Source organism: Benincasa hispida, unplaced genomic scaffold (genome assembly GCF_027475165.1).
Source record: "Benincasa hispida cultivar pf3 unplaced genomic scaffold, pf3_genome.v1.1 HicScf448, whole genome shotgun sequence".
NCBI lineage: Eukaryota > Viridiplantae > Streptophyta > Magnoliopsida > Cucurbitales > Cucurbitaceae > Benincasa > Benincasa hispida.
Genome location: NW_028326545.1, coordinates 1,540 through 25,763, shown reverse-complemented (window position 1 = coordinate 25,763; position 24,224 = coordinate 1,540). Strand labels below are relative to the sequence as shown.

At 35.5% G+C, this 24,224-nt stretch overlaps 4 protein-coding genes across 4 annotated transcripts; 2 read left to right on the top strand and 2 right to left on the bottom strand.

The window, feature by feature from the left end:
• Positions 1 to 5,664: 5,664 nt before the first annotated feature.
• Positions 5,665 to 8,449, top strand: LOC150030209 (uncharacterized). The gene is made up of 2 exons (XM_090309943.1): positions 5,665 to 6,058; positions 8,310 to 8,449. The coding sequence occupies exons 1-2, from the start codon at positions 5,665 to 5,667 to the stop codon at positions 8,447 to 8,449; spliced, it is 534 nt and encodes a 177-aa protein (XP_090166069.1).
• A 15-nt stretch (positions 8,450 to 8,464) lies between these two features.
• LOC150030208 (uncharacterized) lies at positions 8,465 to 8,824 on the top strand. Its single transcript, XM_090309942.1, has one exon. It carries the CDS (start codon positions 8,465 to 8,467, stop codon positions 8,822 to 8,824), a length of 360 nt encoding a protein of 119 aa, XP_090166068.1.
• Positions 8,825 to 13,131: 4,307 nt separating this feature from the next.
• On the bottom strand, positions 13,132 to 14,989 carry LOC150030207 (peroxidase 5-like). The gene is made up of 3 exons (XM_090309944.1): positions 14,554 to 14,989; positions 14,025 to 14,223; positions 13,132 to 13,936 (listed from the first exon to the last, which is right to left on the bottom strand). The coding sequence occupies exons 1-3, from the start codon at positions 14,791 to 14,793 to the stop codon at positions 13,356 to 13,358; spliced, it is 1,020 nt and encodes a 339-aa protein (XP_090166070.1). The 5' UTR covers positions 14,794 to 14,989; the 3' UTR covers positions 13,132 to 13,355.
• A 5,089-nt stretch (positions 14,990 to 20,078) lies between these two features.
• LOC120087269 (peroxidase 5-like) lies at positions 20,079 to 21,574 on the bottom strand. The gene is made up of 2 exons (XM_039044212.2): positions 21,235 to 21,574; positions 20,079 to 21,025 (listed from the first exon to the last, which is right to left on the bottom strand). Exons 1-2 carry the CDS (start codon positions 21,466 to 21,468, stop codon positions 20,246 to 20,248), a joined length of 1,014 nt encoding a protein of 337 aa, XP_038900140.1. The 5' UTR covers positions 21,469 to 21,574; the 3' UTR covers positions 20,079 to 20,245.
• Positions 21,575 to 24,224: the final 2,650 nt, after the last annotated feature.

Genomic DNA, 24,224 nt, shown 5'->3' with positions numbered 1-24,224 from the left:
GGGAATCACACAAAGATGTGATTTCTGTCATGATGGTGGACGTAACAGTCGAGGCGGCCATGACAAAAATGGAAAGAAAGATAAACTTTTTGATGAAGGTCGTTGAGGAGTGAGATCATGAAATTTCTACCTTGAGAGAACAGATGCAGTCTCGAGAAGTTGCTGAATCAAGTCTAGCTTTTGCTGTCAAAGCAAATCACAAAGGAAAAACCGTGCTGCAGAAAAATCAATCGCAACAATCAGCTTTTGTTGCTTCTCTCTCTAACAACTATAGGATATGATCATGACTTCCATAAGGGCTCAGACCTCTTTTATGTATTCCAAGTCGTACACCCAGAAAATTGACAGCTTGAGAATGCCTGTTGGGTACCAACCCTTGAAGTTCCAACAATTCGACGAAAAGGGCAACTCGATACAATACATTGCCCACTTTGTGGAGACAAGCGAAAACGTGGGAACTAGAGGAGATCTGCTAGTCAAAGAGTTTGTCAAAACCCTCAAAGGAAACACTTTCGACTAGTACACTGACTTAGAGCTTGAGGCAATCGATAGTTGGAAGCAGCTTTAGAGGGAATTTTTGAACCATTTCTACAGCACCAAACACACTGTCAGCATGATGAAGTTGACAAATTCCAAGCAACAGAAAAAGAAGCCAGTCATCGACTACATTAACCGATGGAGAGCTCTGAGTCTGAACTGCAAAGACCAACCCATCGAACTGTCTACTATAGAAATGTGCACCCAAGATATGCACTGGGGACTTCTCTATATTCTGCAGGAAATCAAGCCACGTATGTTTGAATAATTGGCGACTCACGCCCATGATATGAAGTTAAGCATCGCCAATAGGGGAATGAAGGATTTCCTGATCCCTGAGATGAAGAGGGATAAGAATGAGATAGAGGGCGCTAAGAAGATTGTGAAAGGCACTGAAAAGGAATCAATGGTTGTTAATGTGACCCTGCTGAAGTTTCTTCGAAAAGAAAGAAAAGGAAAATTGAAAAGAAAGACGATGTAGGTGAAAGACACCGACTGACATTGAAAGAGAGGTAGGAAAAAGTCTATCCGTTTCCTGACTCTGATATCACAGATGTGCTCGAGTGACTAGAAATGTAGCTTGTCCAGCTACCAGAATGTAAATGACTAGAACAAGCAGGGAAGGTAGATGATCCGAACTAATGCAAGCATCACAGGGTCGTTAGCCACCCAGTCAAAACATGGTTTGTGCTAAAGAAGCTAATCCTAAGGTTGGCTTGACAGAGGAAGATTGAGGTAGACTTAGATAAGGTTGCTAAAAAAAATCGCGTCGCAGTGGTAGTAACTCTAAGCGCTTCGATATCGATTATATGTTATGATGAAAGAGAGAGCTTGATTCAGTTTGGGACACTCGAACCTACGGTTGTACGGTTTTAGCAAAAGATCCAAGTCACTAATTTTCAAAATAGGGAAGAAAACGTTGATAGAGATAATGACGAAGGCTAGATTCTTATAATGCACTGAAAGAAGAGAAAGCCAAGCCCTACCCAAAAAGAGTTGCGCTCCTATCGGAGTTATAAAAGAGGAAGCAAGACTCAGAAAAGGAAGGAAAAAAAGAAGGCTCAGAAGCCCAAGCTTGTTGAGGAGGAAGATGAGGACTTCCCTCAAACCAGGTGATAGGTGACGTTAGGAGATTTCCCTTCGAAGAACTTCTATGGCAACGGTTCGAGAAAAATGCCAGAGGTTGTTGCATGTCATGTTGTTGGCACTGCAGAGGAAGAGCATACCCCTCTAGGTTCATCGAAGATGACGGAAGGATCAAAATACTTACCATCGTTCAACATAGATGACCTATTGTCACTCCCTCAAAAAACCAAGATGGCCCTCATCGACGCATTGTTAGAATCCAACATATCTGTTGTACTGACCTCTACTGTGTATGCCTTGGGATGTATGTCCATAGATTTTTCAGATGAAGATCTACTGTTGGGATCAAAGTTGCACAATAGGACTTTGTACGTCTCGGGATACATTCGAGAGCAGAGAGACGGTTGAATTCTCATCGATAATGGATCAACTGTCAATATACCTATGACGACTATGAAACAATTGGGCATCCTCATGGAAGAATTATCGAATAACAAGTTGGTAACTCAAGGTTTCAACCAAGGCAGCCAAAGGGCGATACGCATGATACGCTTAGAAATCCTCATTAGTGATCTGAAGTTTGACACATTGTTTCATGTTATAGATTCGAAGACGACCTATAAGTTGCTACTAGGACGCCCTTTGATTCACGAAAATAGTGTGATAACCTTGACGTTGCATCAATGTTTCCAGTTCTATCAGGATGGGATTAAGAAAGTTGAAGCAAACTCTAATCCATTTTTAAAAGTTGAATCTCACTTCGCATATGCGAAGTTTTATTTGAAGAGTGAGTGTGTTGGTGATGCAATGCCCGCAGAGGCTCCACTTATAAGGGAAACAAATGAATCAAGGCTAAAGTCACAAGTAGATACCGAGAAAGAAACGTGCAACAAGGCACGAACCTCCAGCTCAAGAAGAAATAAGACATCCACTAGCATTGGAGAAACACCGATTTCGAAGGATGAAAAGGCTCCAAATCCTCCGATTTTACGCTATGTCCCTTTCTTGAGACGCAGAAAGAGTGAGTCACCTTTTACGGAATGCTCCAAAGGTTTACAAGTCAGCGATATTGAAATCTTAAAGGAGAGTTTCGTTACACCACTCACGCCAATAATGAAGCAGGAAATCCATAAAACAAGGGGGGACTTGACAAAGCTAAATCTACTAGACAAGCAAACAGAAGATGGACTCGATCCTAAAGCTTACAAAATGTTGGCAAAGGTGGGTTATGACTTCATGACTCACACCGAGTTTAAGAGCTTAAAGACTTATGAGCAACCCAAGCTTTCTTCGACCCAGAAAAAGCTTTTGCAAGAGGGGCACGCTATATCTGCGTCGAGGAAGGGGCTTGGATATAAATCGTCAAAGCCAGTTCGCATAACTAGAAGGGCAAAGGAAAAGGTGGTCAACAACAATCATATAACTACAGAAGAAGTCTATGATGCAGGAGAAAATGAGGGCAAGGATCAAAGAACCTTAGCCTTCGACCGTATCAAAATGTCTGTTGCACACGCGTTGGACTTTGAGAGATTGAGCTTGATGGAAGCAAAGAGAGAAAGTCTATGCATGACCCCTGGATCTACCCGATGCTCGACTTTTCGAAGGTTGACTTTACATAACAAAGAAGAATAGAAGATTGTCTGTCGGTCCCTGGTGGTGGCACGACCATCAGCCTTCTAGAGGTTAGGTGCGGTTTCAAATAAAAACAAAGGAAAACCTCATACGCCCATTTTTTATCACCTTAAGTGCAAAGGTGTTGAGGACCACTTCAGCAAACATGTCTTTAGTGAGATAGAGGGCAAGGGAGAAACTCGCAGTGACATCTCCAATATAGCCATAAGAAAGAGGGATCTGATACCTTGTGCATCAATCTGGCGGTGCCTCAGCCATAAGGATACTGAAAGGCCATCGAACAATAAATCATCTTGTGAGGTAGGAAGCAACAAAGACATTCACAATACCATGCCTTCACGAATGAAGAGAAAGACCTCTGTCACTCTAAACACAAGCAAATATTTTTTGAAGGTAAAGAGGCACGATGTTGTCTTCACCAACTCTCAAAATGGAAGTCTAGAACAGGTGGAAGATGAAATTTCATGTCACCACATTACCATCACCGAAGAATCTAAAGATGATATGGCCAAAAAGGAAGTGGAAGATGCTCCACTGAGTCTGGAGGATGGTGGTTAGTCCACAGCGGACAAACTCAAAGAAGTGAATCTGGACACAGTGGCAGAACCACACCCAACTTTCATTAGCGCATCTCTCTTTAAAGAGAAAGAAGGCAAATATATGAGCTTGCTCACTAAATACAGGGACGTGTTCGCTTGGTCATACAAAGAAATGTCAGGGCTTAATCTGATGGTAATAGTCCACCATCTCGAAATCAAACAAGGATGTCGACCTATTAAGCAAGCTCAGTGATGCTTTCGACCAGAACATATTCTTCAGATGGAAGTTGAAGTCAATAAGTTAATTGAAGTAGAGTTTATCCATGAAGTCAAATACCCAACGTGGATAGCTAACATTGTCTCAATTAGAAAAAAATAATGGACAACTTCATGTTTGTGTGGACTTTCGTGATCTAAACAGTGTGTGTCTGAAAGATGATTTTTCATTGTCCATCATGAAGATCAGGGTTGATACGACAACAAAACATGAGGCTCTATTCTTTCTGGATGGGTCGTTGAGGTATAATCAAATATGAATGACTCTTGCTAATGAGGAAATGACGGCCTTCATAACCCCAATAGGAATATATTGCGACAAGGTAATGCCCTTCAGATTCAAGAATGTTGGCACTACTTACCAACACGCCATGCAAAAGGTATTTGATGATATTTTGCACAAACACGTAGAATGTTATGAGGATGATCTCGTGATCAAGTCCAAAAAATGACAAGATCATTTAGCGGGTCTGAAAGTTGTGTTTGGTCACATGCAAAAATACTAGTTGAGGATAAACCCTCTAAAGTGAACGTTCGGTGTAACCTCAAAGCAATTTCTTGGTTTCATTGTGAGGCATTGATGGATCAAGATAGATCAATCCAAGATCGATGCCTTTCAGAAAATATTGAGGCCAAAGAGTTTACATGAGTTAAAAAGTCTTCAGGGGCGCTTGGCTTACATCCGCAGGTTTATTTCCAACTTGGCTGGTCGATGTCAACCTTTCCAAAGACTGATGAGAAAAGGAGAAAATTTTGAATGGGACAAGGGCTGCCAAAATGCTTTTGACAGCATAAAGAGGTACTTGCTTAGTCCTCTTGTCCTAGGTGCTTCTATGGCAGGCAAGTCGTTGATATTATACATTGCCGCACAAGAAAGATCGATGAGAGCATTATTGGCACAAGAGGGAAAGAAGGGAAAAGAGCGAGCCCTCTACTACCTAAGTAAGACTTTAAATGGAGTTGAAATCAATTATTCTTCTATTGAGAAAATGTGCATTGCACTCTTCTTCACTATCGACAAGTTGAGACACTACATGCGAGCCTTTATAGTTCGTTTAATTGCAAAAGCCAACCCCATCAAGTACGTTCTTTCTAGGCCAATCATCTCAGGGTGTTTAGCTAAATAGGCAATCATGCTTTAGCAATACGATATTGTTTATGTGTTGCAAAAGGCGATTAAAGGACAAGCATTGTCCGAATCCTTGGCGGATCACCCAATTTCATCAGATTGGAAGTTAAGTGAAGACTTGCCTATGGCGAAGTTCTCCTCACAGAAATCACAGAGCCTTGGATCATGTTTTTTTAAGGTGCATCTGGAGAAGTGGTGCGGTGGCAGCATCATCCTCATTTCACTAGAGAAACACATGTTGACTTATAGCTTTACGTTTATTGAGTTGTGCTCGAGCAATGTTGGCGAATACCAAGCCTTAATAATCGGCCTCCAAATGGCTTCGGAGATTGCAATGTCATACATAGAGATTTTTGGTGACTCGAAGTTGATAATCAATCAGCTCTTACTTTAGTATGATATGAAGCATGATGACTTGAACCTTACTTCATTTATGCCAAACAGTTGATGGAGAAATTCAAAAGCATGACACTAGAGCATGTCCTGAAGACGGATAATAAGAAGGCGGATGCTTTGGCAAACTTGGCTAATTCCCTGACGGTTCTAGATGATGTGTCCTTTAATATATTGCTTTTTCGAAGGTGGGTTATACCTCCGATCGAGACAGCATGTGAAGAAACAAATGTGATATCAGTTCGTTTAATTGATGAAGAAGACTGGCAGCAACCCATCATAGATTACCTCAAGCATGGGAGGCTTCTAGAAAATCCCCACCATAAAACCGAGATTCGAAGGAGGGTTGCATACTTCATTTATTACAAAGGGGTATTATATCGTGACTCCCTGGAAGGGATCTTTCTTCAATGCCTTGGAAAAAAGGAATCAATGAAGGCCTTAGAAGAAGTGCATTCTGGGATATGTAGCGCGCATCAATATAGACCAAAGCTATAGTTCCAGCTGAAAAGAATCGTTTACTACTGGCTAGGGATGATCCAAGATTCGATGGAATATGCAAAGAAGTGTGAGGCTTGTCAATACCATGTGAACTTCGTGAAGAAACTTGTATGAGGAGAATCTTTAGTGGAAGCGGATCAACCAAATTCCATTAATTATTGAATACAAAGTTTATAGTAAACATACAGATAGATATGCATTTAAAACTAAATTACACCATGCTTTTCAAGAAAAGGTTTCAAGAAACATTATCTTTGTAGAACATTTTCTTCACGATTTTCCCTCAAACAAAATCACCAACTTCTTGAAGACCTTCTTCAAGATTAATCTCGAACCAAAACCCCAGACACAACCACAATGGAAACCTTGGTATTCTCAAGGTGAAAACCCATGAATGGTGGACTATGACTATTTTGGTTAAGAGGGAAAGGTTTAATGTGGAGGAGGAAGAAGATTGAGAACTCTTACAAGAACACAAAAAACACATAACGCTTCTGTAATTTTTCTTTCTCAATCGTTCAACAGCAATCACGTCAAAGAAGAAAAAAAACAATTTTTCTTTTATTCTACTTGCCATAAAACATAACCACCCCACTAATGTGGGTGGAGAGAAAAAATGGGGAAAGGAGTTGTAACTCTCTTCCTTATTATTCAAATAATAATAATATAATATAAATAAATATGATAACTAACTTATCATATTATATACATATATTAAATTATATGTTATATCAAATATAACATATAATCTATAGTTTTAATATTGTATCACATATAATATAAACTATAGTTTCTTTTCTCTATTTTATGGCATTTAATATAAATCTCATTTATATTAAATTTAACAACTATGATTCACATTCATAGAAAATATATTTGAATCTCATTCAAATATTTATTTCCTCCCATTAAACTATAATGTATCAAATACATTGTTACAGTTATATCCCATATAATTGAAACAATTTAATTATAACATATATAATTAAATCTCTCTTTTAATTTGAACAATTCAAATTAATCCAAAAATCGATTCTCAACTAAATCCTATTGAGATACCAAGGGGACCTCATGGACCTATAGCTTGAAGCTCCAACAATACATGAATAATTAATTAAACTCTTTAATTACATTATTCACCATCCATTAACTGTCGGATACTCAACTAAAGAACCGACAACTGCACTCTTCGCACTACAGATATACTTCTGTATCCATTGGATATAACCAATCAACAGTACGACGACCCTTCACAAATTGCTCGTAAGTACAGCTAGGCCAAATTACCGTTTTGCCCATGTAGTTACATCTAACTCCTTAAGTACCACTGATCCCTCTAATGAACAATAGATCATAGTCCTACTATGACTAAACCTCTCTCGGGCTAGGAGAGGGTGTGGTGCTACATTGTTCAAAACCTGAAATCACCCTTAAGGGAGCAATTTATCTACTTACCCTTGCTTCGAGGAATAAGTGAATTTCATCTTATGTAACTGTGTTCCTAGCTCCACAACCAGGCGAATCCCCAAAATGGTAGGCTTGTTGAGTCAGCGATATGGCCACTCTCACCCATACAAATCAAAAGACTGCCCTCATAGGCAGGAGTTCACTACTCACTCAGGATTCAGGTCATGTTACCTATGGTCATCCTAGTGAAATGTAAGTCTCTATTATGAACAGTCTTATATAATGAGACTAAACATTTCATGGTTCGGTCTTATACAAATTCCTTTGTATAGAATATCCCCGTTTGCATGTATAATACATGAATGATCAAGATCAGATCATTTGTAGCACTTTACAATAATTGTAACACCTACAAAGCGGGCCATACTCATAGTGTCACCAGGATAAGGTACTCAGCCTTATCGATCTACTACAGACCATTTATGTTATCACTTAAACATGATCTATCTGTATGTCTCCACATACATGTTTAAGTTATAAAGATAACCTTGGATGTTAGTTTATTGATTTGTGGTTAATGCAACTAAAATATCATATAATTTATTAAATACAAAATGATTTTATTTATAAAATGTTTACAAACTATAGGACCCTACAAGATTGAGGGTATCAACCCCAACACTTCATTCGTTAACCACCCGAGCCTCTACATCCAATTATAACCTCATGGCCTTTTGAAGTGTGGGGGCTTGATCTTGTTGGCCCTATAACATGTAAGTCATTAGTGGGACATTCTTACATTCTTGCAGCCATTGATTACTTTTCAAGGTGGGTTGAGGCTATCGTCTCGAGGGAAGCTAAGAAAGAAAACGTGGTGGACTTTATCCACACTCATATCATCTATTGGTACAATATCCCCCATCCAATCGTGATTGATAATAGGAGGTAGTTCTCCAATAGCTTGATGGATAGGTTGTATGAGAAGTTCAAGTTCAAGCAGTTCAAGTCATCCATGTACAACGCTTCTACAAATGGGTTGGCAGAGGTATTCAATAAAACATTGTGCAACCTACTGAAGAAGATTGTCTCTAAGTCAAAGAGTGATTGGCAGGAGAAGATCGGTGAGGCATTGTGGGCTTACCGAACCACTCATCGTACCCCTGCAGAAGTCACTCCATACCTTATTGTTTATGAGGTAGAGGCTGCCTTTCCGTTAGAAAGAGAAATTTCATCACTAAGGATGGCGATACAAGAGGGATTGACTACAAAAGAAAATGTCAAGCTACTCTTCAAGAATTGGAAGCACTTGATGAAAAAAGACTAAAAGCTTAACCAGCATTGGAGTGTTACCAAGCGTGAATGTCTAAAGCATTTGATAAGCACATAAAGCCTTGATCTTTTCAAGTCGGTGATCAAGTGCTTGTTGTAAAAAGACCCAATATTACAATGAGACATACAGGAAATAAGTTCACACCTAAATGGGATAGACCTTACATCGTCACAGAGGTCCATATAAATGGAGCATACAAGATCGTTGATCAAGACGTATTAAGAATTGACCCAATTAATGACAAGTTTCTTATGAAGTTTTTTAATTAACGAATGTTAAAAAAAAAAAGTAGAGGAACTTTTTATCATAAGAGTACAAACTACACGTTGCTCCTGACCGCATGAGCTTAAAAGGTGACCCCCCCCCCAAAAAAAAAAAAAATGAACTACATTATGACTTGATCCCTGTCATTATAAAGTGTACGTATGCAGCTTAAAGAAATTTAAGTTCAGTCACATGATCAAAAAATATATGAGTTCAATCGTATAAAAAGTGAAAATTTAAAGGAAGCTTCAAGCATTGGAATTCGTCATAAAAAAAAAAAAAAAAAAAAGTGGCTTCCATATAAGAAATATTTTTGGGCACTACAGTAAACAAATTCAGCAACTAAAATGGCTCAAAATTACAAAAATCCCTAAAGCCACTAACGACTGGTGCATGAAACTAAGTAAAAGGGACAACGTCAAATCATGGTACGCAATTATAATTCCCTAGTTCCTGTTGCATCGCTTCTAAATCTAGCGTAGTACATCCAAAGCCTTGACGTCTTTATTAAAAAGAATTGAAGTGGTCTCAATCTTGTTCATGGTCCCTCACATTCCTGAGGCATCAAGCTTATGTTGATTCAAAAGATCTTCTTCTCAGAAGAACTTGGATATTTCGACTTGATCAATTCTGATGGCTTCTAGCTTCGCTAACAATTCATCCTCTTCTTCCAAGGCTTGAGAATCGTGCTCTAATAGTGCTTTCTTCTTAGTAAGGGCACTACTCTTGTCATATAATATCTTCTCTAGATTAAACTTGGCCTCCTTCAGACGTTGGATTTTACTTGTGTGAATCAATTGAGAAGAAAATGATGACTGGAACTAATTATACTTCTCCACACTTTGAAAGTATTCATTTATGAGTTTTCTGAGATGGAAAAGGTTGGCACCACTAATGTTGAAAATAGCTTCGAATATCTCGTGAGTCTTCTTCCCTAGACAAAGGACCTTCTCAAAAGGGGTACGTATGATTTTCTTATGCACAGTCTCCCACATGGCTAAGATCGCATGGTATCGAACATCAAAAACTTCGCTAACAATTAAAATTAATTAATAATTACTTAAATAATTTAATTAATTATAATTAATTTAAAATCAAATATTAAATTAATTTAACACCAATTTCACTACCATGAATCCCTATTTATGAAATTAATATTGAAATCATATTTAAATATTTAATTGGTTCTCCAATTTCGTTTAATTCCAAAATTAAATGTTTAATTATATCACATATAATTACTAATTCCCTTAATTCAAATTTGAACGTTTTAAATCAACTTATCATGCAATTCTAAGGCTTATTCCGTTTGTGATCTAGTATGGGGACCTAATGGACCTACAGATCAAGAGCTTCAACGATCCGAGATTAATTCGCTAAACTCTTTATACCGAATTAACCCTCATTCGTTAACTAGCGGGTCATGCCACTAAATCCTAGTAGTTACACTTCCCTCACCATAGATATATTGTGTCCACTTGATATAACCATGATTAGTAAGTTAAGCCTTCATAGGTTGTTCGTAATAACGACTGGGTCAAATGGTTGTTTTACCCCCGAGATCACCTCTTGTTCCTTAAGTCCCACTGATCCTCTAATGAACAATTGGTTTGTGTTCCGATCATCAAACCGAGTTCTTCTCGGGCCAATGAGAGGGTAGGGCCCCTTGTTCAAGACCCAGAGTCAACACTTAAGGGAACAACCTCTCTACTATCCCTGAAAGTGGGTAGAAGTGAATTCCATCTTATACCTTATGTCCTCAGTTATCAACCTGATCTTATCCTTGAAATGGGAGGCTTATTGAGTCGGCGCTGTTGAGCCAACCCTCACTTATGCATATCTAAGGATAATCCCGAATAAACAGAAGTTCATAGTTAGCTCAAGATTAAGATTACGTTACCTAGGTCATCGTTATGAAATAGTCAGTCATAAATAGTGAACAGTGTTATAAAATAAGTGTGACTTATTTCTTGGTCCAATCTTATGCAAACTCATTGTACAGGATATCACTGCTCCTCATGACACCACAACGAATTAGGATCACTTCGTTCATACCCTTCACAATTCCTTGTAACAACTACAGAGTGAGCCGCATCCGATAGTGTTACTAGAATAAGGTATCCAACCTTATTTGTATACTATGGATCATTTTGACTATTTACTCGAACCTAGTCCACTCTTATGTCTCCACATAAAATTCAAGTACTCATGTAATAGTCATGGATCTTTTAATTTATTGGATTTATTTCTAAAAAAAAAAATAAGCAATTCATATATTCAATAACAACTTTATTGAATCCACATTTCAATAACAACTTTATTGATTTACAGAGTAAGTTTATTGTTTACAAACCACGAGTTTTAGGACATAAAACCCAATATTTTTTGAACGAGAGTGTATTGGCAATGAAAAAATCATGGGTGAAGTTTACGATTTTCGTCAATTTTTCCTTTTTTGAGATGATTCGTTTTGGAACTTCATTAAGAAACTGGTTTTATTCAACAGAATTTTGTTTTATTCAACAAATTTTGTTTTTAAATACACAAGAATGTAGGGATTTAATAGGGATATACTTGTCGTTTTTTTCTTAAAACTTCAGTTAATTGTTTGTGTGTTTTGGTCATTTTTATAAGTGGAAATTATTTTGACTATTTTTTTTAAAAGAACCCTATATTAGTCTAATCTCAGTTTCATCAATGAACCCAAAGCTTTAAGGTCGATCGGCCCAAATCTAGCCTCAGCTCGATTCAAGCTTCGTCCAAAGATACCATTTAATTAGCTTAGCCCAACCCATTTGAATTGAATTGGATAGTGCATGTGTGTACGTGCATGGGCGTAGGGGTGGACGTGTGCATGTATGTAAGTGACATATTTGAGAGTGATTTTATCGTCATGTTTAAAATCAATTTATTGCATGATTTTTTTTTAAAATGTGTTGTTTTGAAGGGAGGTTGTTTTCAATCCCATAAATTTAATAAAATGTTAGGATTAAATTTAGCACATCCTCTAGTCTCGCTGATAATTAATATTATTCTCCACTATTTTTCTCTCCACCTATATTGAGTCATCACCACTTAAACTTCTATGAGTTCATTCATCCACGTATTAGTACTAATACAATCACAATAATATTATATTTTCCAAATTTTAAGTAAAATCTTTCCTTACACAAATTAAATTGTTTTTTATTCAATAATATGCACACTCAATAGAATTTGTGTAAATGCGAAACTTCTCCTATAAAATAACCCCTCAACTATTGAGGATCCATTGGAAAAATTAAAGAAAATCTCAAAATGTTAATGAGATAGAATGACTATTCATCTCATCGTCAATTGATTTTGAGATGAAATCTCATATAATCTAATTTTAGAGCAAATGAAGTCTAAATAGGCATTTTGCCAAAAAAAACACAAAAATTGAAATTTGATCTAAGAATGGTGAATCTAAAGAGACACCATCTTAAGGAGGCATATTAAAGATCTCACATTAAAGAAAAAAAAATCAAGAAATCTCACAATCTTAATAAGATATTACTTTTCTCATTATTTAGGTATGAACTCGATATTTTTTTCTAGATCGACAAATATGTTGGTGACTCTAAACAAAATTTGATGAAGCCAAAATGAGAGTAATGATAGGAATTCTACTCGAGCTCTAATACTTGAAATTGAAGATTTCATGCAATACTCAACAATAAAGATTTTACACACTCTCAAGAATATCCCTATCATCTATAATCAAGGTATTCTTGTTGAATTTGCATATGCTTCCATTAAAAAAAATGTTAACAATAGAAAATCAATAGAGAGATTATCATTAATAGTTCACTAATAGTGTAGTGACTACTTATACGTCCATGAGTAAAAATATCAAATTACAAAGTCAAATATGTTAGTAGAGTTGGAGAGTCTATAGAGTGTACTCTTCGAAATCCTAAGATCAAAAGCGTAAATAACAAAAATAGGAATACAACTTAAGTTTAAGGAGATCCTGTGTTTCATCCTTCGAAACACATGGTAATAGATTCAAGACATTTCAACAAATTAAAATATCATTCACTGGAAAAGAATTACAAAGAGCTTCATATAACAACAAAAGAATTACAACAGAAAAGTATACACACTTATTGAGTTATAACAGAGAAAAAAGAACCAATAAATTTGAACAAAGCAATGAAAATTTTACATAAAAAACACACACAAAAATCTTCTTCTTTCCCCTTCAGATTAAACCTGTGATCCAAAAGAAGCTTTGAAATCAATTCACATAGCTGCAATGGCGTCTGATCTCTCCCTTCGATCCTGTGAGGACATCAATGTGGCCCATTTTAACCATTGCCTTCCCAAACTTGGCTGCCCATTTGGACCCATCATAGGCATTTTTCAGCACCATTTTAGAGGTCAAGGAACTGCTCAACAATGTCTGATCGGAGATCAGTAGCCCACGGTGGTTCTTTAGCTCGATGTAGTAACGGTTGTCCAAACGATGCGGGGTTGAAAAATCAAGTGCCACGGCTGGCTGCTCGCGCGGGTCACTGCCAGATCTACTTGGCGGTGGGCATTTGTTCTTCAAGTAATCAACATATGAGGGATCCATGGAAGGGTCTTGTGCATGAGTTGTATTGAAGGAATATAGCCTGTCGACAAAGGTAGGGCAATGAGCTATTCCTATGGAGTGAGCGCCGGAAAGTGTCACCATCTCCGCCACGGATAACCCTCGTTTCTTGAACTCACTGGCGAGCTTCTCAGCTTCGAAAGTGAAACTAGGGAGACTGCTAGCTTCTTCCTTTCTTGAGATGCGTCCATCACGACGGCCTGCTGGCACAGCATAGTTAATACCTGATAAGAATATATGAATAGAGAAGATTAAATCTATTTTATTGTATCAAAATTTAAGCCTATGAGTTTAATGATAGTTTAACAATACCTCCAACTTTGTTGGCGCTATCACGGGCAGCGAAGGCAAGAATATCAGCGCAGGACACGGTATTTGGACAAACAGCCTCAATTTTGGCCTTGGCTTCATCAATAACCTCGAAACCTCGTAAGGTTGGAAAGTTTGCTGGATGATATCTCTCCGCTGGATTTCCTAGAGTAGATTCTAGAAGCACGGAAGCATCACATCCCTGAAAAAGTTATAAGTTTTATCCTCAATGTTCAGTTGTATTTAATTAGTCTTTATGCTTTAAATTTTTTTTTAAGTAAATATATGATAGAAAGTGCAAAGATGTCTAAGTTCAAATCTTAAAAATAAGGTTAAATTTGAATTTAGTCATTATGAATTGGAGAAAGTTAAGAATTTAGTCACTATGTTTTAAAAGTTAAAATCCATCTTCAGAGAACGTATCAAATCATTCAACTTATTTACGAGATTTTATCAAATCAGAAGATAAAATTATAACATTTAAAGCTATAGGGACTAACAAAGGAAAAAAAAACGTTGGAATGAAGCGTACCCTAACAAAGCAGTCATGGAAGTGCATTCTGATGAGACCTGCAGCAATGCCGGGGTTTGTAGAGACGGCTTTTTCTACCGCACTTTCAACAATGGCCTCAGCATCAGGACAAGATGAAGTGTAGAAACCTACTTTTAGGCTTGTAGAAGCAAAAGTGGAGAGGGAAAAGAAGAAGATGATGCATAAGAGCTTGGAGAAAAGTACTTGGAATAACTTGTGGGAAGAAGAAGGATTAGCCATTGTGTAAAGAAGAGCCAAATAAGAGGGATTTGTTTAGGCAATGATATGATGTTATTATTTGTTTGGTAATTTTGATGAAGAAATTAGGGGTGTTGATAATGTATATTTATAGCTTGAGGATATGAGGGTTTCTTATAGAAATTAACAACATTGTGTGTTGAACAATGATGAACAAATCAAAAAGGTGGCTATAAGTAATATGAAGTTGTCTAAGTTTGAACTTTTATATTGTCATCTATGTAACTAAATAAAATAAAATAAAATAAAATACAAATGGATTGGGAATTAGAGAGGTAATTATTGACTAAGGAAAACAAAGCCCTAGTGGGAAATTTTAAAATACGTTTACTTAGCAACAAATGGAATGCTTGGGGCTGCGTTGGCCAAAGGAGTAGGTATATTAGATAGAATTAAATATTTGCACAATATATATAATGTAATAACATCACAATAGGACACGTGCTTATAACATAATTAAATGTATGAGAGAATGATAGAATTAAAAAAAATACATCCTAGGCAAACAAATTTGCAATTTGGTCGTTATTAAAGAAAGAATATATCTAATATGGTAACCAAATCCACAAAATGTTTTTAAAACAAAATTTAGATTGCATACCAAGGCTCTTATAGATTAATGATATATTAAATTAATTATTCTCATCTATATTTTTTTAAAAAAAAAAAATATTCATTTTGAAATAGTCTAACGTTGAAATTTTGTTAATTTAAAAAACGTAGAAAAAGATATGTGTATTACTAAGTTTCAAGGAAGTATAAGATAGATTCTTCCTTAAATTTAAAAAAAAAAATTAAAAATCAAAGAGAAAAAGAAATATTAAGTCATACGCTTATTCATGTCAAGTAGTAAACTATATATATGTATATATATATATTTTATAATATTAAACTTTCAAAATATATATTATTCACTGTAGTTAGATATTTTTTGGATTTTGAAATTCATGTCTATTTAATTATTTAAATTTTAAGAAAAAAACACTTTTATCTATGAAATTTGGAAAATAATTATGAATAAATGATATTATCTTATGGGCAAGGCTGCACCTTGTCCCATATTCCTCATTTTTTTACAAAAAAAAAAATTATAAAAAAAAAATTACCATGTGCCAATATTTGACTAGACTAGATATATCCAAAAAATTCATGGGATTGTGACCCTGCGAGGACCCACCCCAAACGGGGCGGGAATCCCCGAATACATTGGGAATGGGAGAGGGAGTGAGAATTTTTTTTCCTGTTTACAATTTGAGGTCGGGGATGGGGAATATATTCCTCGACCCCGCCCCGTGTCCCCGCCCCCCCCCCCCCGACTTTTGTATATAAATTATATATATATATATATATATATTTTGTAGACTTTATTAAGATAATTATGGAGATTTAATTATTTAAGTTTAAGATTTTACTACCTTAATTTCTTAGATGTTGTAATATTTAAAATATGATGTTCTAATTGTTGAAGTTTAATTTATAAAAATTATGAGAATTTAACATTTTAATTATATCTTTTTAAATTAAATACATATTATTATTTTTATTATCAAAATGGATAATATTTTATTTAAATGAATGTTGTAATAGATATTTTTAAAGAATGGTTAAAAATATATGTTTAATTGAAATAAAAAATTGTTAAAAAAAATGAAGGTAAAGAGAAAATTTTCACACAAGGAACCTGATTTCCGCAAAATCCCCACGGATCTCTTGACTATACAACTCCCTGAGAGATAGGTGTTGCAGCCAAAGGGAGCACTTGTATATTTCTTATCTTTTTATTGATTTTTTAGCTTAATTAAGTGACTTTTTTCTCTTTCGCTCTCTCTCCTTTTTAGAGTATTAAATAGTAATGTAATAGTAATTTACTATTTAATATTAATGTTATATTATATGTTCATTAGTTTTTTTAAGGACAATACAATCAAAAGAAAAACATATAAACTAAAAAATTATATCACGAGAAACAAGCATAGAAACCACTCGGAGTAAGGAGTAATAAGGAATACTCACACTCACTAGAGCTTTAGACACAAGGGAGTTCGCTAAAACATATTGTGCCTATTTTAGTCTTTATATTGAATTGTTTTCCTCTCCTTCATAATCTTGGTTAGAAACCTCTAATATTATCAATATTCTCTCTAAATTTCTCTCTCGACTCTCATGAGTTTTCACACTCCTCCACCTCATAATTTCTTGTCGACGAATCGATAGATCAATGATTAGGTGCAGCAAGATTGTACTAGACTTATACATCCCATATTTCTAATATAGTAAACAAATAAAAATAATCTAATTTTCAAAATAAATAAAAATCTGTCACATAGAAAATTTTTATTGGTGTGCAGTCTAGACTGTATAAAGATGAGTTGGACTCAAGTTTTTGTTCGAATAGATAATACCTAGCATGTTTCATCAGACACATCAACCATACCTCGAACTCTTAGTACTTCTTAACTAACGAAAATATATACTGATGGGGTGTTTAGGGTGAGGAGACGAGTTGAGATGAATTAAGATGAGTTTATGATATTGGTGTTTGGGGGACCAACTTCGTTTGCCATCGATATTTTATACCCATGTCTACTAATTTGGTGACGGTACACTCAACCTTATCACCATGCTGATGCCTCTATTGCTATTCCAGCCATAGCCAACTCTAACTACCACCGCTCACCGACTACTTGTAATGATCACCTCAGCCAAATTTCAGCCACCACCTCCACTTACTCTGATGACCATTATTTTAAATTATTAGTTCATATTATTTTATAGTCGTCTTTATAGTAATTTTATATTAATAAGAACATTTTCAGCATATCACAAACCAAACAAACTAGTAAATAAAAACACTTTTGTGAAAGAGTTATTAAACACATGATTATTTTTATTTTAAACATTTTTTTATCAAAAGTGTTTCAATGACAATAATTTTTTGAAAATCTTTTTTCTAAATTAATCCAAACATAAACTTGTATCATGACAAGAAAAAAAAAATATGAACTAGAGTTTGGGAGGCGAAAGAAAGTTGTTAAACATATCTATCAAATGGAGGATTTGGATGGACGTTCATGTAAATTTTTTTCTATAAATGGACTTGGCCATTTATTGGACCATACCATATATATTTTTTTATATCATATAATTGGACAGGAGAATGTGGCCATTTGTTACATATTTTTGTGCTAGCCATATGTAACATGACTATTAATAAGGTCATTATAGTACAATTGCATTTTAAGATTATCCAGTCATAATATAAATCTAAATTTATTATTTTAATGAATCAAATATAACTTTGTCCAACTTAATTGGGAATGTCACATGCACAAAATTGTAAAATGATTGTTTAATTTTTTTTTTTTTTTTTTTAATTGCATGATCCAAAAATAAATCATACTCCATTTCCCATAACTCCCAAACAATACATGTGTACTAAAAAACAATAAAACAAAATGCAATCCATAGTTTATTTTAAAAAAATATTTGGTATTATTGAATAAAAAAAGTTTTCAAACGAAAATAATTCTCATAAAAACATATTATTGATATATATATATATATAAACTGCATTAGATGCTCTTGACATATGAACTCAACTCAACACCCCAAACATAGATATATGAACTCAGATAAAACAACTCAACACCCCAAACACAGGTTTATGAGCCCCACAGACACATGAACTCCCTAGACATATGAATTCCAGACATCATATCTCAACTCAGCACTCCAAACAACCCCTAAAAGAAAACTATAAAAATGAATACTATATTACAATGTAATATGATACATTCTACTTAAGGTTCTAATAGTGTTAGATTAATGTCATCATACACGTGTTAGAATGAAGATTTCATGGATAATGTATATTATTTAAAAAAAAAAAAAAAGGTACGAGGAAGAAGGAATTAGTAGATGTATGTACTAGAATATCTCAATTAGGTTAACACATTAGTAGTATCCTCATCATATCTCAAGATCCAGAGTGATGCATTACTAATATAGGAATATACAAGAAGGTTCATAAGAGCTAGAGAATAGCTCAAAAGGTGAAAATACAACTAATGAAGAGGCTATAGAAAAGTCTTCCAATTTAAAGCAATTATAAAGGCATCATAATTACAAAATATTTTTGATTTTGTGCTCCATAATTGAGCATTTGTGATTATATCCTTCCATAACAATTTATGTTGGAATAAATGGTATGTGATCATTCATGTAGAGTTGCATTATTTCATGAATGAACATGTCTTTTCGTAACTAACCAACATGAAGAAGAGACGTGACTATTTAGATGGTCACGAGTAATCTATAGATATACCTCTTCTTCAAATTGCATTATTGAACCAAAATTTGTATGCACTTTTCTTTCGTAAAACCTTACTCCTTTTTATTAATTTGTCGAGGTTCGGTTTATTTCCATAAAATATAGTTTGTTGGATATAAGAAAGATAATATACTCTATACTGGAAGATAATTACTCATAAAAGTCAGATACTAGAATGATAAATTATTATTCTCTCTGATATACAATGATTATATAGTTTCTAATTTTTGGTGATATTGTTTATATAACAATTTTATAGAATGTATATGGCTATCACATAATAAGCATTAACATTGAATATGGATTGAAAAATTTGCAGGCCTCCTAATAATCGTTAAATATAAAATTGAGGTACTTTCTCGTTTATATATACACGGTAAAAATTTGTTAGCTAAGTCACATAGTGGTGGCCAGTGTCATCAGTTAATTTCATGTTGGTTTACCACATAATTTTTAGTCACAAACAAATTAGTAATATCTTAACTCAAAAGTGTGAAATTTTAAGTCAAAGTGAATTTAGTTCCACAATTATTATCATGATCTATCTTCTATAGAAATTAAAGGTCTGATCCCTCGTCCCAACAATTGATGTACTAAAAATAATAATAATACCTTAAATTACTATTATTATTAAAAAAAATTATCATTATTATTTTCATTATTAAGAAAAATTAGGTGTGTATCCAAACACCACCTATTTTTATGTATTCCATTAAATTTTCCAATCATATTATGTGGAAAATTCTTCTTAATTATTTTTTAAAATATTTTAATTCTTTTCTAACGTGAGTGAATAAAGGGAGGCATAAAAGTGATTTTTATCATGACATGTTACCAAGTATTACCTTTTATAAAAATAATTTCATAAAAAAGCATCAACTAAAGGAATTACAATTTAATACATAATAAACCGAGAAATATACACTTTCAGAGCTACTTCAACATAAAATAATAATAATAATTATTATAATAATTATAATAATAAACAAATAAATGAATTTGAACAAAACAATTGGACCCTTTCTTTTTGAAGAAACAGCAAAAGGTGTTATTTTGCTGCAGATTAATATATCAGATGATTAAAACTAAATCATCTCCCAAATCTCAATTAACAAAGCTGCAATGGCGTCTAATCTCACCCTGTGAACCTGTCAGAACATCAATGGAGCCCATTTTAACCATTGCCTTTCCAAATTTAGCAGCCCATTGATGGCCATACTTAGCATTATTCAACACCATTTTTGAAGTGGAAGAGCTACTCAACAATGTTTGGTCGGAGCTCAGCAGTCCACGGTGGTTCTTCAACTCAATATAATACCAATTATCCAAACGATTCGGGGAGAAGAACTCGAGCGCCACCGTCGGTTGTTCGCTTCCACCGCCATTATTGCCACCCGGTGGTGGGCATTTGGTTTTCAAGTACGCAGCATATGAAGGGTCCATGGAAGGGTCTTGTGGATGAGTTGTGTTGAAGTTATAAAGCCTCTTGGAAAAGGTAGGGCAATGAGCTATTCCAATGGAGTGCGCACCAGAAAGTGTCACCATCTCTGCTGACGACAACCCTCGCTTGGCGAAGCTCTCGATCAGCTCCTCGGCGTTGAAAGAGGGACCAGGAAGACTTCCAGCTTCTTCCTTTATTGATATGCGACCATCACGACGACCGGCTGGTACTACATAGTTGATACCTCCAACTCTATATGCACTGTCACGGGCAGCGAAAGCAAGAATGTCGGCGCAAGACACGGTATTGGGACAAATAGCCTCAATTTTGGCCTTGGCTTCGTCGATAACCTCGAAACCTCGTAAGCTTGGGGAGTTTGCTCTATGTTCTCTCTCTGCTAGGTTGTTGGGTGTGGACTTTAGCAACACGGAGCCATCACAACCCTAAAATCACATTAAAAAATTAAATGTTAATTTAATACTAATGAGAGAGGAAATGTAGTATTAAAGGGGTTGAAGTATGAAATTTCTCTTTGAAGTACGTTAAATTATATAATATTAATTAAATGATATTAACTTGAAGTTCCATGAATTGTATTAAAATGGCTTTAAAAGATAAACAGAATAAAAGCAGAGGAAAGATGGAAACTTACTCTAACAAAACAGTCATGGAAGTGCATTCTAATGAGACCCGCAGCGATGCCGGGGTTTTGGGAGATGGCTTGGTTTACAGCATTCTTGATGATGGCCTCAGCATCAGGACAAGATGATTCATAGAACCCCATTTTTAGGGTTGTAGAAGCCAAAGTGGAGTGAAAGAGGAAGAAGATGATGATGCAACAGCAGAGCTTTGAGAAAAGTTTCAACTTTTGAGAACAAGATGCCATTAAAATTATAAATTTGAACACTTTTGTAAGAAATAATAATGCTTTGAAGGATTGAAAAATGAGGAACTAAAGAACTTTTTATTCCTTTTTTTTGAGTTTTTGGATTAATATGAAGAGATGATTATGGTTATGGTATTTATAGAGCCAGAGGGTTTAATTATTTCTCAAGTAAAACGAAACCGTGTGTGTTGAAAGCTGTCAATGTATGAAGTTTTCTAAAGTTTGATCTGTTCTCTCATCATATATTTAAACAATATGGAGGTTAATTATTAATTATTTGACTAGAGGAAAAAACAAAACCCCTAATGGGATATTTTTTAAAAAAATTAATTTTTTCTTTGTAGTAGGTATATATTGAGGGAGAATATCATATATCTACATGTAGAGTATGACATTTTCCAACCTCTTTTTCAATGGGATGGTTTGAATTACAAGTTTGAAAAAAAAAAAAAAAAAACAATAATGACAACTTTTGGTTAAATTCGATATCTTAACATAAATTCTTGGGTTTATCCTTTTTTGGATTGGAATTGTAAGAAATTTAATATTTGTTATGAAGTTTAAAAAAAATAATTATTGTAGTCATTATTATATTATTATACTGCTTTTAAATATATACTTAGTCCTCCTAGTTGGAGAGTCTAGAGATTTTGTAGGCTCTATTCTTAGGCTTTAGTGTAGTATTTATACTTTTGTACACTCCTTGTAAAGATCAACTTGTGATAAATACATAGTTTAACATGGTATCAGAGCTCTTTCTTCCATAACTTCTCCTTGATTCAAATTTGTTCGGCTTCAAATTTTTCGGTAGATGTCTCCTTAGATCTGGCGAGTTAGCTCGCTTCCATGCGCTTCCAAATCTAGATCCAGTCAAGACTGCTGCCTACGCAACCCGAGTTTGACGCTTCTCTTTTTTGCCAGTCCAGTCAAGCTTTGACGTGAGTTCACTTGCCAGTTCGGTCAAGCTTCAACGCTCCTCTATTCCACAAGTCCGACTAAGCTTCGACGCTCCTCTGTTCCAGATCCGGTCAAAACTGCTCGCCTTCGCCAGTCCTCTATTCTGCCAGGCATTCCAGTCAAGCCTTTAAGCTCCAAATTTCATATCCGGTCAAATCTTCTAGATCTGATGTGCTTTAAGATCTGACACAAGCTTGGCCGATCCGCTTAAGTAGAGCTGAGCCGATCCGATGCTTTAAGATCTGACACAAGCTTGGCCGATCCGCTTAAGTAGAGCTGAGCCGATCCGATCAAGCCGAACTGATCCTGTTAAGTAGAGCCGAGCCGATCCTATTAAGCCGAGCCAAGTCAAGCTGATCTGTCAAGCCGAGCCGAGCCTACTGGGTATAAGTTTGCTGATTGGTATAAGTTTGTTGATCCTCATTTTTCTGGTACTTCTGAAGCTATCTTCTGTAAAAACTGCAAGCTTACTGGGTATAAGTTTGCTGACTACCTAAAAATGGAGTGCATATACTGTCACAAACGAGGTCATATTCTGGACAACTACCCTACACGACCACCGCAACCATCGGGACATACTTCCAAGTCTCGACGGTCTAAACCTCGTCTTAGCTCTGCTTCTATCGTTGCTACTGTCTCCTCTGCTAATTCTAAACCTTATCCACCTACTTTACAAATGAGTGACTAACAAGACGTGCTTAAACAGGTGATTTCATCCAATTCCTCCACGCTTGTAGCCTCCCCAAGTAATAAGTGGCTTCTTGATTCTGCTTGTAGCAACCATATGACGTCTGATTTTTCTCTTCTAACTACACCCACTTCTGCCATGAAATCTCTTCCTCTCATCTATGTTGTTGATGGTAGTTTTATGACCATATCCCATGTTGCCTTCGTTGACACTTCCAAGTTGCAGCTTTCTAATACTTATTGTGTTCCAAATCTAACCTTTAACTTTGTTTCTGCCGGGCAATTGTGTAATCTTGGTTTAACTGTGTCTTTTTCTTCTACTAGGAGTTAGGTTTAGGATCCAGAGACGAGACAGGCAGTTGGTACAGGTCGTAAAGTGGGAAGATTGTTTGAACTCACATCGCTTCAGCTTCCTATTTGTTCTCTTTCTGCTACTGTCACTGACTCTACTATATATCAGTGGCATCTTCGTCTCGATCATGCTTCTTCCAAAAACTCCGTCATTTAATCTCTAGTAACAATTTGAATAATGTCTCCAAATTTGTATCTTTTGACCGTTTGAAAAACTTGTAAAACAACCTACATTATCTTTTTCCCAATCCAGTTCTATAAGTGATCAACCCTTTGACTTAGTTCATTCTAATATTTGGGGACCTACTCCAATCTCCACTATCAATGAGTATCGTTATTTTTTCTTGTTCATTGATGATTACTCTCGGTTTACCTTGATATATTTTCTTCAACATCGCTCTTCCCTATCTTAAATATATATTGATTTTGCTAATATAGTTAACACCTAGTTCTGTCGCACAATCAAGGTTTTGCATACAGATAACGCCTTGGAATATAAAGACTCCAGTCTCCTTTCCTTTCTCACCCAGCAAGACACTTTTGTTCAGCGCTCTTGTCCCCGTACCTCTCAACAAAATGGGCGAGCAGAATGGAAACATCGTCACATTCTGAACTCTGTCTGAGCCCAACTTCTATCTGCCTTCGGCCCTGCAAAATTTTGGGGTGAAACTGCTTTTACCTCTATCTACACAATCAATCGCCTTCTTTCCTCTGTTCTTCAAAATGTTGCTCCATTCGAAGCTTATACGATACTTGTTTTG